General features: G+C 41.6%; 1 protein-coding gene across 1 annotated transcript in view; it reads right to left on the reverse strand.

The window, feature by feature from the left end:
* Adam23 (ADAM metallopeptidase domain 23) overlaps positions 1-17,964 on the reverse strand; it is a 155,493-nt gene that overhangs the window by 62,287 nt on the left and 75,242 nt on the right. Inside the window, exons 5-8 of the mRNA XM_059278128.1 lie at positions 7,990-8,072; positions 6,473-6,536; positions 1,904-1,976; positions 1,058-1,131 (exon numbers count right to left, since the gene is read on the reverse strand). Of these exons, the coding sequence (XP_059134111.1) occupies positions 1,058-1,131; positions 1,904-1,976; positions 6,473-6,536; positions 7,990-8,072 (294 nt within the window). The remainder of the gene's footprint in view (positions 1-1,057; positions 1,132-1,903; positions 1,977-6,472; positions 6,537-7,989; positions 8,073-17,964) is intronic.

Here is a 17,964-nt window from a genome sequence, read left to right on the forward strand (position 1 = left end):
TAAGTGAGCATAAAAATTGTATTCGTGATCACCATCATACCAATATACACTATGCAAGAAGATGATTCAAACTTGAACTAACTTGTAGATCACTGGGGGGTCGAATTAATTTAACACAAAAAAATACACTCAACTAAGTATTATCTAAAATGTGTAATTTGTGCTATAATTACTCATTAAGTTATCTAGTGAATTACTATGTAACCTATAAGCTGTAGAATTAATTCTTGGTTACATGGCGTTCACCATGTAATTACTAAACAGTCCCAATCACTGCAGCCTTCTAATCTACTACAAAAAGACTATGAACATATTTAGTTACAACCCCCCTATGTAGTTATCAGTGCACAAAAAACATACAACAGTTACCAGACTTATTTAGCCGCTGTCCTATCACCAACAGAGAAACAACATTCTGTCATTCTCTTCTGAAAAACTCATCCAGCTTCCAAATTTGGTTGAACAGAGTTTTTCATTTTCATTTGGAAGAAATACAAATAAACTTGACTAGCCAATATTTCATAACCCAACTCTCCCTAAATTTTTAACAGAAATGTTTTATATGACACTGTATAAGCCATATGATCTCGAAAGCTGTTGTGACTCTCTCTATTGCTTGTTTGTTTGTTTGTTTGTTTGTTTGTATGGGGAGGGTGAGTACATGCAGAAGTCATAAGTTTAACTACTGGAATCAGTCCTCTTCTTCCACCAGTCGGTCCCCAGGATGGAACTCTGGTGATCAATCTTACTTATCTGTCTCACCAGCCCTACTGTGCCTTTCAATAGGGAAAAAAAAATGCACTCCAATTCTCATAAGAAAAACACATTAATATAGAAGTAAAACAACACCTGGTTGCAGGACATCAGGGTTCGCAGGACACTCTAATCGGCTGAATCGTTAATCGGGAGAGGAGACTACAATAACATTGTGCTATTGATGCTCGAGAGATGGAGGCTTCTTTGTGCCGTTTCTGCTCTGAAGGGGAACGTTTAGACAGTGCGGGAGCAGACTCCCAGGGGTAAAGGGTAAAGCCCCGTGGCCCAAGGCCACACTCACATTCACAGCTCTCTTCCTTCTCCTCAGCCACTGTAACTCAGGTAGCAAAGGCCACCGGTCACTGCCGTCTGTGCCTGTGTAAGAGGAAAATGAACATCAAATGGGTTTCGACAGCGTTCCGCTGAGAATAGTCTTCAAATATTACACGAAGGCACAGTGCCATTAATAATAAATGTCATCGCAAAGCCAAAATAGCCTTCAGTGAAACAGTGCATTGATTGTTCAACATTTCACACTCACAAAGACAGTTCAAAAGCTATTTTCTTCTCCTCATGAAAAATGTGAGGTGTCCAAGGTTGATTAGACGATGGTGGTTGTCTGACCTACAACCGTTTAACAATCTCGTGAGAACCCTACTCCGTGTGCCCAGTTTATTTTAGAATTTAAAATGATATGTGGCATAAGGTTTTGTATAAATTATGAAAGACCCTGGGCATTAGGATATAGGGACACTATCACATGCCCCCAGGAAATCCAAAGAAGCCTTTGCCCACATTAGCATGCTACGGATGCTCCGGGGCAGGGTGACTGGGGGAAGCCACGCAGAATGGCCAGGGAATAGCAAACACGGAAGTCTGCCTGGCCCTGAAGTAATCATTCATTTACGTTTGCCACACTCAGGTTCCCAGCCCAGCTTCACGCCAGAGATTCATTTGTCGCTGCCGCCACTGAAACCACTCTCCATGTCTCATCCCACGCAAGGCTCAGCTGGGACTCCACTCCTCACCCACACTGCTGACCCCAGCTCTCAAACCAATTTCCCTTCCCAACAAGCCTGCACGACCCCAGCGGTCTGTCAAGTCACAGTCCGCACCGCATATCACGGCTATTTTAATTAAAACTTACTGAGATTCTTCATCTGCTTAGAATATTGTCCTGCCAAGGTTTTCTGGATTATGTGTGGCCGGCCTGTGCTTCTCTGAAACAGAAACAATTGTAGGAAATGAAAAAAAAAAGTAAGACATGAAGACACTCTGCATCCAGGTCAGTGTAATGCTTTCTCTAACACCCTTCCTAACGTGGGGGCGTCAGCCATCAGAAGGAAAAGGATATGCCTCGTTGAATCTTTAATTTTAACTAAAACAGCGCCCTTCCACTGGCCCACTTTAGATCAAAGCACAGTTTTGTCCGTTGCTTTTAAATCTCAGCTTCTTTCAAAGCCCTAAGTGGGGAATGCAGAAGAAAGGAACAGAGCATCCATCAGCATGAGAAAACGTTGGCGCTTTAATAACTTCTAAAACGCAAATTTCAAAAAGATGAAACAGCAAATTTCCCCACCATCTTGTAAATGATTTAAAAAATTATGACATCCACAGTTAATTACCGCTGCAAGGCAGAACGTTCTCACACGTCACTGGTAACACAATTTGAGAAAGATTTTAATAATATCCATAAGAAACCTTGGAAATACTCATATCCTCTGGCCTAAAAATGACACTGACTCCTTACATTATTAGAAGTGGGAGTAGCATCGGAAGCGGAGTGTTTAGTGTCTGCCAACCAGCACTGACATGTGTATTGTCCAATTTATCCCCAACAGGAAGCACGTACGTACGTATGTGGTCTGTATTCTATCCCTGCCCGAGTGTGCTTTCTGTTGCTATGGTAAAACACTGACCAAAACCAACCTGAGAAGGGAGGGATTTATTCCAGCTTGTGGGCTACAGTCTACCATGGAAGAAAGTAAGAGCAGGAGCTGAAACCAGAACCTGGAGGCAGGCAGGCACTGAAGCAGAGCCCATGGAGGAGTGCTTCTGATTGGCTTGCTTCCTCTGGCTTGCTCAGCTACCTTTTGCATACAGCCCAGGGATACCTGTTTCACCCCACCTGTCTAGGGGTAGTACCGCCCACAGTGCACTTGGCCATCCTACAAAAATTATCAATGAAGAAAATGTTCCAGCCAGGCAAAGCCAGGCGGATCTCTGTGAGTTCAAGGCCAGCCTGGGTTACAGAGTGAGTTCCAGGACAGTCTCCAAAAGCTACACAGAGAAACCCTGTCTCGAAAACAAACAAACAAACAAACAAACAAAAATGTCCCACAGCATGCCCACAGGCCATTCTGATGGAGAAGGTTCCTCAGCTGCACTTCCCTTTTCTTAGGTATGTCAAAGTTGACAACCAAGTTCAACCATCCCATTTCTATTTAACAAATACAAATACCAAGACTCAGAAAAATACATTATTGGGTTAAGGTGTGCTACGAAATGATCCAATCAATTTATTTAAAATATACATATGGAAATGTCTAATTGAAAATTTGTAAGAATATTTGCTAAAAGGTGATGAGAAATTATCTTTGGGGATGGTATGGTGGATAATTACGATCTAGTTAAGTGTTCATTCTGCTTTTCAAATTGTCTAATATGTCACTAGACTTGGGCGCTTTTGCAGTACTGATAATTGAACCCAGAGCCTCCTGAATACTAAGCAAGTCTGTGCCACTAAACAACCCCGAACCAGTTTTGTTTTGTTTTGTTGTTTGGTGTTGTTTTGTGTGTTTGCTTTTGTTTGTTTGTTTTTTTAACTTTGAGACAAGGTCTCACTAAGTTTCTCAGACTGGCCTTGAACTGAAGTTCCTTCGGCTTCAGTCTCCTGAGTAGCTGGGATTACAGACATACACCACCACACTCAGCTAACACATTAGTTTTGTAACAACAAAAACAGCTATTAAAAAGGCCCTTCTTATTACATTTGACAGAAAACAATAATTAAGAATATTGCTATTTACTTTCTATTTGCAACAGAATGTGAATTCTCACTGGAACGATCCTGCTGTACTTCGGACTTACTGCGAAGTATGCTAAGATTAATAATAATAATAATGGGAACATTCAAAAATCCAAATTCTATTCCAGTCAGCTCCCTATTCTGGTAACATGAAAAGACACCTAGTGTAGTCAAGTTCACCTCTAGATCCGCAACACGATTTTTACAACTAATTTCAAGTTTCAAGCTCTGCTCCTTTGCCCCCACCCACAGTGAAAATGAGAACAAATCATTTTGTGAACAAAAGGGAGGCTGTAGGAGGCAGGCAGGGAACAGAAGATAATAAGCACAGAACCATCAGCCCCAAGCAGTCTAATTACAGCTATAAGGATGAAGCGCCGATTCTTTAAACATTTTGATAATAAGAGTTTACATGTATATAAACCCTTTTAGCAGTTCAGCAGACACTGCAGCACATTGATGAATTCACACAGTCTGCAAAAATTGTCCTATTACGATGCACTGGAAATTACCCCATTTTCACATTCTTAAAAATGTAAAAGCTTGGAGAACTATTTTGGACTTATTGTTGCTTTCTTTTGGGGGTTTCTTTGGTGAGGGAGGTATGAGAGCAGTTAAAGTCAAAAGTCAGGTGCTTCGCTGAAGGGCTGATAGTTTTGCTGCAGCATGGTTATCTGAATGTTCATGGAACAGGGAGAGTATTTATTCATCAGAACATCTTAATCTAGGTAGGGTAAACTGTCATCACTGCCTAGAAGACTTTAAAGTTATTCACCAAAACTCCATACAGGCTTATTCAAATATCAGCTTGTACAATTAATGGCTTTTCTGTCTCAGATTTGAAAGACTATGCCATAGTCATATGTGTGTGTGTGTACACACATACACACACACACACACACACACACACACACACACACGAAGACAAATGTTGCCCCCCCCCTTTTTTTTTTTTGTCCAAAGCCTAGATGTCAGGATTTGGAGAGATTTTTCAGCAGGTAAGAGCTCTGGTTACCCTTGCAGAGGACACAGGTTCAGTCTCAGCACCCACATGGCTACTTCTAACCATCTGTAACTCCACTTCTCAGGGCTCTGATGACCTCTGCTCACCTCCTCAAGCACTATACACACACAGAACACTCAGACATACTAAATAGATAGATAGATAGATAGATAGATAGATAGATAGATAGATAGATAGATAGATAGACAGGTAGATGATAGATAAATTTTTAAACACCGCAGTGACACACACACACACACACACACACACACGTTTTTCGAGACAGGGTTTCTCTGTGTAGTTTTGGTGCCTGTCCTGGATCTCGCTCTGTAGATCTCAGAGATCTGCCTGGCTCTTCCTCCCAAGTGCTGGGATTAAAGGTATGTGCCACCACCACCCGGCTGATGACTGCATTCTAAGAAGAACAAAATTCTAAGGTTGAATCTGAACATGGTGGCAAACACAGCACATTCGGGAGGCTGACCGGAGGCCTGGACTGCAGAGTGACACCCTGTGCCCCACCGGAGCAGTTTCCTGCTCCCCATCAAATGAGTGCCTTATGTGAGCATCACTCTCAAAACACAGTTTCTTCTCATTAGCAGTTCCTTCCCCTGATTTCACTCCCCTGCTGGGACCTCACCATGTCTTCTCCTGCCAATTTCCACCTTTTACCAACATAGTCAGTCTTTCAAACGCAGCAAGCAGCACCCATCTCAGGGCCTTGGTAACTTCACACTTCTGGGAATGTTCCGATTCCCTGAAGGCCTTTACTCAAGATCTCTCTCTCTCTCTGTCTCTCTCTCTCTCTCACACACAGACACACACACACACACACACACACACACACACACACACACACACACAAACTTGATGGCCCTTTGTAGGTGCCACCATCCAAAATGTCATGTGTGATCTCTTTTTTGTTTGTTTGTTTGTTTTTTCAAGACAGGGTTTCTCTGTGTAGTTTTGGTGCCTGTCCTGGATCTCGCTCTGTAGACTAGGCTGGCCTCGAACTCACAGAGATCCGCCTGGCTCTGCCTCCCGAGTGCTGGGATTAAAGGCGTGCGCCACCACCGCCCAGTCCATGTGTGATCTCTTACTCATCTTTTGCATCCCCATTTATGAGTCTCAGGACATCATTTTTATCATGAACGTAAAATGTAGTAAGCCATAAATATAATATTGATGACTGTACATTAGACATTAAAGCTGGTTACACTGCCAATGAACAGCATGGCAGGAATACAGGATTTCTGATTATGGCTGCTGGCCTGTACAGGATGAAACACTGCCTTCTTCTCCATCTCAAAACTGTGTGTTGTATCATGTAGTCATTGCTTAGACCACAGTTTTCCCCACTAAATATGTCTAGTAACAGAAAGTAAGTATATTCTTACACAATTATCTAAAGAAGACACTGGAAATGCAAGCTTGTCTAATGGAGTCCAGACTATTTAGTGCAAAAGCAAAGTTCCTCCCTGTTCTCTCCAAAGACCAAAAAGAATGGACTTGCTTCAGAATACCTAGGTATGATACCTCTGATCGGTCACCAAGGGCACGAGGGCCTAGCCATGTACCATTCTGAGTCTGGAATCACTTAACATGGATAAACGCTCTTTGATGTGTTCTGTCTTCAAACACTGGAAAAGCCAAACACCATGAGGAAATTGACGCCACAGACCCACCTCATCATGAGTCAGCTCCAGAGGCTCTATCATATACACAAAGGTGTCGTCCTCAAACATGCCACTGTAACACAAGACAAGAGGAGAGTCAGCAAGTATGGCCAACAGGGAGAACTGGTAAGTGAGCATCTCAACAGTGTCATTAAAGAGTGCCTCGGAGCAAATGTCTTCGTATGGTCCCAGGTAAGCTCCCAGTTGCTGCATGGAACCCTGCTATGGTCTCAGTACTCCAAGGACTCTACTAGTCCTTGTGGCAGCCCACAAGCTCCAAAAGTGTAAAGAACACACAAACTCTACATAACATGAATCATTTTTAAAAATAAACCAAAGACAACAGTGATCTGGATAAGATTTCTCACATTTTGTGGGGAGGTGAGGGAATCATTTATTCCAGAACCATATGCAACTAGTACAAAATTTTTTGTTATGCAAATTATGTATCACCTACAAGAAAGCTGACCACTTCATCATCTAAGAATATTCTAAAACCATCTCTGATTCTGGAGAGGCTGGTAGAAGTATCGTTACACCTGTAAATTGTGGATGTCTATTAGCTAGTATGCCATAGAAACCACATTTAACTTAGGGAGACATGAGGGTTTTTTTAAAGAAAGTTTGAAAAGGGCTTTAAGATCCTTTCTTCATTTCATGGCTAAAGCTAAATCTTCTGCATCTAAGGCACCACTTGATTTGGATCTAAAATGTGTTTATGCACAGTTTCCAAGAGTCTGCCTCAGGACAACGCATGAGTTCCTCTTAGCACCCCATCCTTCTGTGGCTGATGCCTAGTTAGACTTAGATCTAATCCTACTGATACGACCTTTGACATAGACCTGTAGGTGCTGCATCAACTCGACTGGGTCACTCTGCCAGCTCCCTGCTAGAGTTTGGGTCTTAAATGCCCCCACAGATCCACTGCTAAGGATCTGTTTTCATGCCAGAGTGGTGCCTCTGGGAGGTGGTGGAATCATCACGAGGTAACCATCACGAGCCTTGTAAGAAGTCTTTAGCTCATGTCATGGGGGGAGGAGGGGGTAGGCAGAGAGGCAGTAGGAAGGAATGCCTTGCAGGGTATTGTGGGACTTTATTCTCCTTCTTACTCCTCTCTCTCCTACTCATATGTTGAGCAGTCTTGTACTGCACACATTCAGTCCTCAATGATGTGGTTCCTCACAGTGGCTCAAAGTCATGAGATCAACTCATCATGGATTCCAATCTCCAAAGCCTGAGCTAAAATAACCCTTTTCTCTTTATGAGTTGATCATCTCCATAGCATCAACCAAAACGGGAATTACTGATCTATGTAATCATTTGTTCAATTTCTGAGCTTTCTACGAAATCAGGTGTTATAGAAGCGGGGACTTCAGCTCCCTGGAACTACTTCGTATCTAACCCCCAACACATTACTGACATAGAAAAGTCACTAAGATGAAATATCTGAAAAATAAAAACCAGAAAGAGTGAGCAGACATGAGCAAGCTTGGAGGTCAGGAGGACCCAAGAAGATTCCGACATACTGGAGTCCATTGCATGTCGACAGAGCCACCCGGGAGTCTTTGACACCTCTGATGCTTCCGTGGTAGTAACAGTGCTCTCCACCCTACAAAACAAAGAATGTCTTATTGATCATGTCTTACACATTGATAACTCTGCTTCTGATAGTTCTGTAGAGAAAGGCCATCAAGGATGAGAGTGCATCTGTCAGAGAAACTCCTACTATTCCAAGTCAGAAACAGAGTTGGGCATAACAAATTAAACCTAACAATTTTCATGTATTTAATAGAGGAGAAAGGGACTTAATAGGGAATAAAACCAATGTAAGTGATAAAGTTGACTTGCATTTCTTAAGCATGCATTATAGTAGCTACAAACAGATGTAGTTACACAGCAGTTTCCTCTCTCCTTTTCACACCACACTCTTAAAGATGTTTCTTCTTGTGTTTATACACATTTAAAATAGAATCTTTATACTGCTATAATCTGATTCACCCCACTTGAAAAATTATCTTCCTAAGGTACTTTCAACATTATCAAAATAGAAACATAAATATCAAGCCAACCACAAACCCTTTATTTACAGTGGTGTACGATCTCCAAGATAGGCTAGGGCAATAATGGCACAAAGCACATGGAAGTAACCAACCAATAACTGATTTTATTTAAAACCCTCTCCACAAGATGGAAATTCATACATGACACTGCTGGGGTGATCAAGAACCTGAGACTAGATAGTCCAGAGACCTGGGGTAAAACCAAATAGTATTGGTCTAAAAAAAATTGTAGTGATAAAATAACTCTTAATGACATTCTGCTGTACTCATAGATCAGTGACTTAGCCATCATCAAAGAAGCTTCCTCTTGCAGCAGACGGGAACAAATATAGAGACCTAGAGCCAGACATCATGCAAAGAGTGAGCGACCTTGAAACACTCCACCCTAAAGGGGATGTTTCCATCAAATCCCTCTCCTCAGAGCTCAGAAACACCATGGAAGAGAAGGAGGAAGAAATTTAAGAGCCAGGAGGATGGGGGAACACCAAGAAAACAAGGCCCTTTAAATCAACATGAGAAAAGCTCATATGAACTCACAGAGACTGAAGCAGCACGCACAGGTCTGCACACGTCTGCACCAGGCCCTCTGCACTGATGTTATGGCTTCCAGTGCAGTGTTTTTTAATGGGATTCGTGAGTGTGTGAAGGAATGGATCTCTGATTCTTGTGCCTTCTCTTGGGCTCTGTTCCTTCTGTTGATTGTCTTGTCCAACTTCGATGGGATAGGTTTTGTTTTATATTATATCTTGTTTCGTTATAGTTTTTAAAAAAGAATGAATGTATGAATGAATGAATGAATAAATGAATACCTAGCCACAAGGGGAAAGGTTAACCACTACATTGTAATTTATACTTGCTGAGAGAGGGAAAACCAATTTTATCCAATGGAGGGATGCTGGGTGGATCAACCACTCCAGGACAGGCCTCCTGTTCAAGAGTAGTTGACCAACATATAACGGACTCCACAATTTTTCGTGTGCTTTTATTTGATTACAGTTTGTCACTGTTTTCTTTTTGAGTGGTGTCCTACTCTGTCTTCTTGTTTTGAGGGGGTTTTGTTGTTGTATTTGGTGCGTGTTTGGTTTTTGAGAAAGAGCTTAGCATTTAGTGGGAGGAGCAGAGGATCTGCAAGGACTTGAGGGAGGGAAAAATATAATTAATATAATTGAACATATTTAAATTTAAAAATTGTTTTAAATAATAAAAAAGAAAAAAGAAATCATAAACTAAAAGTATACAGTCATCTCACTTGTATTATATATCAATAAAATTAATGTTAAAATAAAAAATAAGTAAGAAAGTATCTCCCTAATACAGACTCATGAAACCCCTTTTCATCCCAATACGTTTCAATATACACTGCCTGTCGTGGGTTAAGCTGCTAGTTACTGTTCTGTTATGACTCTGGAAATGTCTTCAGGGCTGTGCTACAGTTTCATTACATTTTCTATTTGTCTACATTTTTAATTTGAGGGGACATTTGTTTCATTGTTTGCATCTTCGTTTTATATGTAACTAGCATCCTCTAGCCTCTAAGAGTAATCTAAAACTCCTCGTACTGTACTTAATGTATCTGTCAGTGTAGCACGCTCAATTTGTTCCTGGAGACACTCTGGGGTTGGCCTTCAGCCCCGTGCTTCAATCCAGCCTACTGTTTTCTGGGTCCCACTAAGAGGTACCACTCAGGACTTCTCTGCGACACTGCTGTGCAATCTTTCTTTGTCTGCCTTCTGCATTGGACCCTAAATTCCATGTCTTCCTCATTTATAGTCACCACCGTCACCCCCGTTTTAGAGGCACACAGTGTCTGCTACTTCATTGAAAGTATTTACGACAGCTAAGTTTAGTAAGCATGCATGAGGATTAACCTCTCATTGTGAGCCTTCACAGTAGAGGCGCAAGTTGGCTGAGAAATGGCAAACTGAATGTTACTTCCTCCTGACACTTCAGAGACCTACACCATCTTCTAGTTTCTGATGCTGCTGCTGCAGAGACAACTCCAGCATTAGGCACTGTTTCTCTTTTAAGAGGACTTCAGGGACTCCTATTCAGCTCTATGTCCACGAAGTCTTTGTGATGTGCTTTCGTTCGGATGTTGCATCTCCATCACACGAAGGACTCCAGGACACCTAGTAACTGAAGACAGCTCAGGTGCTTCTGTCTGGGAAGCGGTCTTTTATTATTTCTTGGCTCATTCCTTCTCCAAGTTCTTTCATAAACTGAGCTACTTCAGCCGACTGGAGACGGGGTGGCCACCTGGCTATGTGGGTAAGGAGCGACTGGGGATGGGGGTTCGTTATTCTCCAAGTACACGTTCCAACCCACCGCCACCGTTCCAGATGCCACCGATTCCTGGGCCTTTCTGGATTTAATAGCACGAGCTGGCTTGCTGCTTGTGGCCTGCTCACAAAAGAAATTAACGGAGCAGGTAAAATTCAAGACTAAGAGAGTAGTTGTTGACCTACCTGCTGCTCATCTCCTGAAACTACACGGACATTTCCTACTGCTATCTCCACTTGGCTTTGTCCTAGTGGATTTATTTATGAAGGGGTTATCGGGAAGGCATAGGACACATCACATACTATAAGTGCTCTATATGTAGGTTGCTTCTCTGTTCTCAAATAGCAAAGTTACTTATAAATATTGACTCGTATATAGCTTGTCAAGTTCTATTTGTGTATTTAACACTGCGATCTATGATGACAAAGGGGTTCACACAGCTCAGCAACCTGAGAATCCAGGTCAATATATAGCAATTACATTTCAAACTCTTAACATGGTTCTAAAATATACATATAAATATATAACATATAATATATATTATACAGATATATACATAGATACAGTCATTGTAAATTATATCAAAGTTTTTTTTAGCACTTTGTGTCTCAAAAATAAAAGCTATCTTAAGCCAAGTGGTTGTAAGAAGTGCACAGAAAACAGTCATATTTACTTGGCCTTCTCAAGAATAACTATTTTCAGATTTTCCTTCAAGATATTCCTATTTTCCCCATAAAATATCGCCAGCTCTTCTTAGATGTAAGTTCCACCCACTTGTACTAATGAGTGGAAGTTGACTCTCTAATGGTTACTATTGAATTAAGCTGGGAAACTCTACTTGACCATGTGTTATTGAGTTCTCTGACCCTTAAGTGAGACTGGAGATAACACTCAATCCCTGGTGTTAACACAATATTCAACCTTAATATCTTATTTATTTATTTATTTTTGGTTTTTCGAGACAGGGTTTCTCTGTGTAGCTTTGCGCCTCTCCTGGAACTCACTTGGTAGCCCAGGCTGGCCTCGAACTCACAGAGATTCGCCTGGCTCTGCCTCCCGAGTGCTGGGATTAAAGGCGTGCGCCACCACCGCCCGGCTCAACCTTAATATCTTAAGTGCACAGTTATATTAAGCACTATGAGTAGTTTAGTGATTTCCATTTTAGTGTTACTATTGGAATATTTTCTGAGTGTATTGTTAAATTTATAAAAAAAAAATTTTAAGTGCTGTTGAAAAATATCACTTGGCAATCTGCAGATCCACGTTGCTGCTGTAGTTGGCCAAGACAGAAAGGCCACATGTGAGGGATTTCACTCCCTGTGACACACAGCAATCAGCTCCACGGGGACTTCGCTGAGAATCTGCCATCTTGAGTCATCACTATCAGACGGTGACCACAATCTTTATGTGCAGATTAGGAGACTGGCAGTGTATAGTAAAGGCTTTGCCAAAGTAGCGAAAAGACCCCGGCTGATGCCACATCTTGCTGCAGAACAATCTTTTTCTACACTATAAATATGTATTACTCTCATTGGTTAATAAAAAGCTGACATGCCAGTAGCTGGGCAGAAAGTTAGGTAAAAAAAGTCAAACCGAGAATGATGGGAAGAAGGAGGGTGGAGTCCGGAGACACCAGCCAATTGACCAGGAAGCAAGACATGCTAGAGGACAGGTAAAGCCATGAGCCACGAGCCACATGGCAATACTACAAATTAATAGAAATGGGATAATTTGAATATAAGAGTTAGCTACTAACAAGCCTGAGCTATCGGCCAAGCATTTATAATTCAGTCTCTGAGTCGGTTATTTGGGACCGGGTGGTTGGGATAGGAAATGTCCATTTACAACATCTTCAGGACCTCCGATTCGCATTTCTTCTTCCAGGTAAGAAAGTCTCAGACCCCTCAAGAGGGCTAGTCAGCGCTGACCCGAGAGTGGGCACAGACTTGGGATTATGCAAGCAACAGAAAGGGCTAAGTCAACGTGTGTCTTCACTGATGTCAACATTTTCAGATTCAAAACTGTTCATCTGTTAATTAGATTCTGACAAAAATGGATCCTCTGATAAGCAGAGCTTGTTAGTAGTCAGAGGAAATGAAAATTCCTAGGAAGTGCACTGCTGACTTTCTCAGCCATGTATTCCACACAGCCAAGGATCCCAAGAGCTAAGTCATGTTCACATGGTAACTCACTTCTGCAGAAGGTTAGAAAGCTCAGAATTCCACTGGAAACTACTGGTGCACCCTTCACTATTTTGTTACTGTTCACTAGTTTAGGGGTGGTTATTTGTTTTTAGTTTTGTTTGCTTGAGGGCTCATTTATCTGCCTGTTCTTCTGTGTGTGTGTGTGTGTGTGTGTGTGTGTGTGTGTGTGTGTGTGTGTGTGTTGTGTTGTGCTGTTAGGGACTAAAGCTAGGACCTTGCAAATGCTGAGCAAGCCCCCTATCACTGAGCTACACTCCCAACCCATGTGATTCTCATCTTTTAAAACATTTCCTTGCCAGGTGGTGGTGGCACATGCCTTTAATCCTAACATTCCAGAGGCAGAGGCAAGCTAATCTCTGTGAGTTCAAGGCCAGCCTGGTCTACAAAGCAGTTCCAGGACAGCCAGGACAGTTACACAGAGAAACCTTGTCTCGGAAAAAAAAAAACTAATTAATAAATAAATAAAACATTTCCTAATCAGAAATGAGTGGGAAAAGCAACCTAATGATTCAAGCAATAATAACTTGGAAGTGAAAAAAAAAATAAGTCTATTCTATGACTTATTTTTTACTTAACAGGCATTATTTAATTCTACTCACTTTAATAAAAAGAAACACCTCTACTCTCCCAGTAACCCACTCAAATAACAGTGACATAAAAAGCCACATAAACCCACAAGGACAGAAGATAGAGAAAAAGAACTGGAAGTGTGTGTGGGGGGGTGTGCCTGTGAAGGTGCAGGAGATGGACAGCAGATTGGTGGGAATAACCCTCTTGGATTTAAGGTTTTTTGGGTGAAACCAAAGGAAGCAAGCCAACAATTAATTTTTTAAAATTTTCCAACCTTTGTGTCTGTTTAATTATCTCAACCACTTCAGCAACATTCAATCTGTCAGTGCTTATGAGCTTCTCAGCCCAAGAAACTCAGGGAAACCTAGACATTCACAGTGTCTGAGAACTGAGGTCTTCCACTTGGCTACCGAAGGTCCTGTAAACATTCCCAAACAAGTGACACAGCCCATCTCAAAGAACTGTGCAGACTAAGAGAGTTAGACGTGAGACATACTCAAATGAAGACGCTACCCTCAAGCAATTATTTTAGGTATAGGTTTTTGTTTTTGTTTTTGTTTTACAAATTTACCTACTAAGTATACCAGCCTGTTTCAAAAGTGAGTGGTCTATGTCTACAACTGACTACATGTGCCTGGATTTGCTGCAGAATTAGAAAATGAAAAACTACATTCAGAGAATTGGGGAACCTGAAACTCCAACACCAGTTTAATAATTTACCTTCATTAAATTCAACAGGGAATAGAAGTCTTCCAATAGTACCTTGACAAAAGTGTTGGCCCACCTCAGCTCTGCCAATGCCATATAACTTTAATATTTCATATTAATTATATTGTTCAAACTTAAAATAGCTATGTAAGAAACCAATAATGTCTACTGGCTGAATTTCATAGAGAGATTTTTAATCCCATGTTCCTTTCATATTCTAGAATGTTTTCAGAATATTGCCAAAAGGGGCAATATTTTGAATGATCAACAACAGTAAGCTTACCTTTAAAATGGAAAGTTTAATGACTTTAGTTTTATACCTAAAATAAATGTTCTAGCATGGATAGTCTTTCCTTGTTATTACTTAAATTGTTTATTATTTACCTAATAGTAAGCAACTTTTAAGCTAGCTACTAATTCAAAGACTACAAAAATATTGTAGTGAATATACAAGTTATAAAAGACCCATTTAAATTTACTGTAAGAGTAGAAATCCAAACTTTCTGGTTAGGAAGAAAACATAAAAAATGAGAACTTTTCATTCCAAATGTGGCTGAGAGGTAGGAAATAGACGGAGAACAATAGTCTGAGAAAATTCATTAAATGATAATAAAGGAAGAGATAATGGGAAAAAGAAAAAGGAACATGGAGAAGGAAGGGGGTAAAGAAAGAAACCAGAGAAGAAAACACAGGACTGAGATTGCCCTGCCCAGTGCAGGTACCCCAGCTCAGCTCTAATAGCTGGTGGCAGTGGCCGCCCCTCTCCTATCAGGAACACTTGGCCTGCAGTACTCACAGGGTCAGCATCCGCAGATTCAACCCACAGCATGATGAAGACACTTAGCAAAAACAACGGTATCTACGCTGAACACATCCAAACCACCTTCCTTGTCATTATTCTCTGAACCGGTGGTTCTCAGCCTTCTAAGACTCTGACCCTTGAATACAGTTCCTTATGTTGTGGTGACCCCCTAACCATAAAGTTACTTTTATTGCTACTTCAGAACTGTAATTTTGTTATGAATGATAATGTAAATATCTGATAAGCAATCCCTGTGAAAGAGTCATTTGGCACACACCCACACACCCACAAATGTTGAGAACCACTGTTTAGAGTCTAAACAGTCAGCTATGGGCATGCATTCATATTACACTGGGTATTATAAGCTAGAGATGACTTAAATGATCCAAGAGGATGTGTGGGGTATGCAAATCCAGCCAAATTTTATATAGGGAACTTGAGTATCCATGGTCTGGAATGTCCTCTCTGGAATCCTGGAACAAATCCCCCCATGATAGCGAGGGATGACTATAGTCAGGGTGCTCGGGACATTCACTCTCCAAACCCTTCTGCTCTACACCGATTCCACCTCCACCCAGAAGTCATGTCTATCAAGGACCCACTCATCCAGATGGCTTCCCTTCCATCCTGCTGCCAAAGCCCTCCCAGACAGAGTGAGCTTCAGGAAAACCAAGCTCATAATGTGATAAGGAAAAGAACAAGTATGAAGCCTTCTCCCCACAGGGCAGGGATATGTCTCTGGCTCCCTGGTGCGTGTGCTCTACCTAAAACAGAAACTAGGTCAGAAAAAGAATTGAACTAACATTTCTGTTGAATATATGCACACACATATATACACATACATATACACATATATATACACATATATATGTGTGTGTACATATACATATATCCCAAATGGTGTGTGTGTGTGTGTGTGTGTGTGTGTGTGTGTGTGTCTGTGTGTCTGTGTGTCTGTGTCTGTGTCTGTGCGGTATAGAACATGATGCTTTGCTATGTATAATGAAATGATTGTTGGTCAAGCACATTGGCGTGTCTTTTCACCCCCACATAGTTGCTCTTGTGAGTACCTGGGAAAAAGCATTGAAAGTCCACTCTCCCAGCAAATTTCCATCATGTAACAGTGTCATTGACAACAGTCCTCATACTGCACACTAGATTCTACACTTATGTCCTACATAATTGGTCATTTTGACCTACATCTCTCCGTTTTCAGCCCTAATGCCTGACCCCTGACCCTAGAAGCCACGTTCTATTCTTTTTAATGTTTTGACATCTTTGGAACTCACAAACTACCACTAATGGAGTCTTTTTCTTCTGTGTCCACATTATTTTGTTGCATATCAATGCAATGGAAGAGTAGTCAGTCTTTTTTTTTTTTCTTTTGGTTTTTCGAGACAGGGTTTCTCTGTGTAGTTTTGGTGCCTGTCCTGGATCTCGCTCTGTAGACCAGGCTGGCCTCGAACTCACAGAGATCCGCCTGGCTCTGCCTCCCGAGTGCTGGGATTAAAGGCGTGCGCCACCACCGCCCGGCAGTATTCAGTCTTTTAATGGGGATGTCACCATTTGCAACAACATGGATGAACCTGAAGCACATATTTAACCACTGTCTAAATTCAAATTTAACACAGGAATCTTGTACTAAGTGTGTGTGAATACAGCATGTTTTCTTTATCCATTCATCCACTGATGACCACTGTAGTTGCTTGCATTTCTGGACTGCTATAAATAATGCTGCTGTGAGTGCCTGGTGGCAGTGGCACAGGCCTTTAATCCCAGCACTCAGGAGGCAGAGCCAGGCAGATCTCTGTGAGTTTGAGGCCAGCCTGGTCTATAGAGCAAGATCCAGGACAGGTACCAAAACTATACAAGAGAAACCCTATCTTGAAAAACAAATAGATAGATAGATAGATAGATAGATAGATAGATAGATAGATAGATAGATAGACAGACAGATAGACAGATAAACAAATAAATAAATAATAATGCTGCTGTGAACATCTATGCCCTTGTTTCTATGTAGACATGTTTTTGCCTGGCACACTCTCTCTCTCTCTCTCTCTCTCTCTCTCTCTCTCTCTCTCTCTCTCTCTGTGTGTGTGTGTGTGTGTGTGTGTGTGTGTGTGAGAGAGAGAGAGAGAGAGAGAGAGAGAGAGAGAGAGAGAGAGAGAGCATGAAGTGTGTGGGAGCCTCTACACACGTATGTGGAAACCACAGTAGGACATCAGATGCCTTCTTCTACGGCTCTCCACCTATCGCCTTGAGACAGGGTCTCTCACTGAACCAGAAGTCTGCTGATTTAGCTAGGCTGACCGGCCAAGGAGCTCTCAGGATATGCCTGACTCCATTCTCCAATGTTGGAGTTGTGACCACACATAGACATGCCTGGCTTTTTACATGAGCATTGAGGATAAACACTCTCTACATTTGTAGACAAGTGCCCTTGCCCCACCATGCCATCTTCATGGTCCCATGGACATACGTTTTAACTCACTTGGAAACACATCTAAGATCATCAGAGAAATGCAAAATTAAACTACAGTGAGCTATAACTCACACTTACTAGAATGGCTATTTTTAAAAAAAGGCAAGGAATATATGGTGTGGGGAAAAAGAAACATTTGTAGACTATAGGTAGAACTACAGATTGGCATGGCCAGTTCAAGAATGAAGATTCATCAAAAAACAGAAAGGAACTCTAAGTCTCAAAGAGACAGCTGTACTGTGTGTTCATCTCAGCATCATTCCCATTGCCAAGCTGGAGAAACTGATGGATGCATGAACGGAGGAATGTGTCCACAATGGAATATCACCCAGCCTTAGAGGGAGGGAAATCCTGCCTCTACGCAACCTGGTGGGGCACTGCGCTAAGTGGAA

Source organism: Peromyscus eremicus, chromosome 13, assembly GCF_949786415.1.
Source record: "Peromyscus eremicus chromosome 13, PerEre_H2_v1, whole genome shotgun sequence".
NCBI classification, from domain to species: domain Eukaryota; kingdom Metazoa; phylum Chordata; class Mammalia; order Rodentia; family Cricetidae; genus Peromyscus; species Peromyscus eremicus.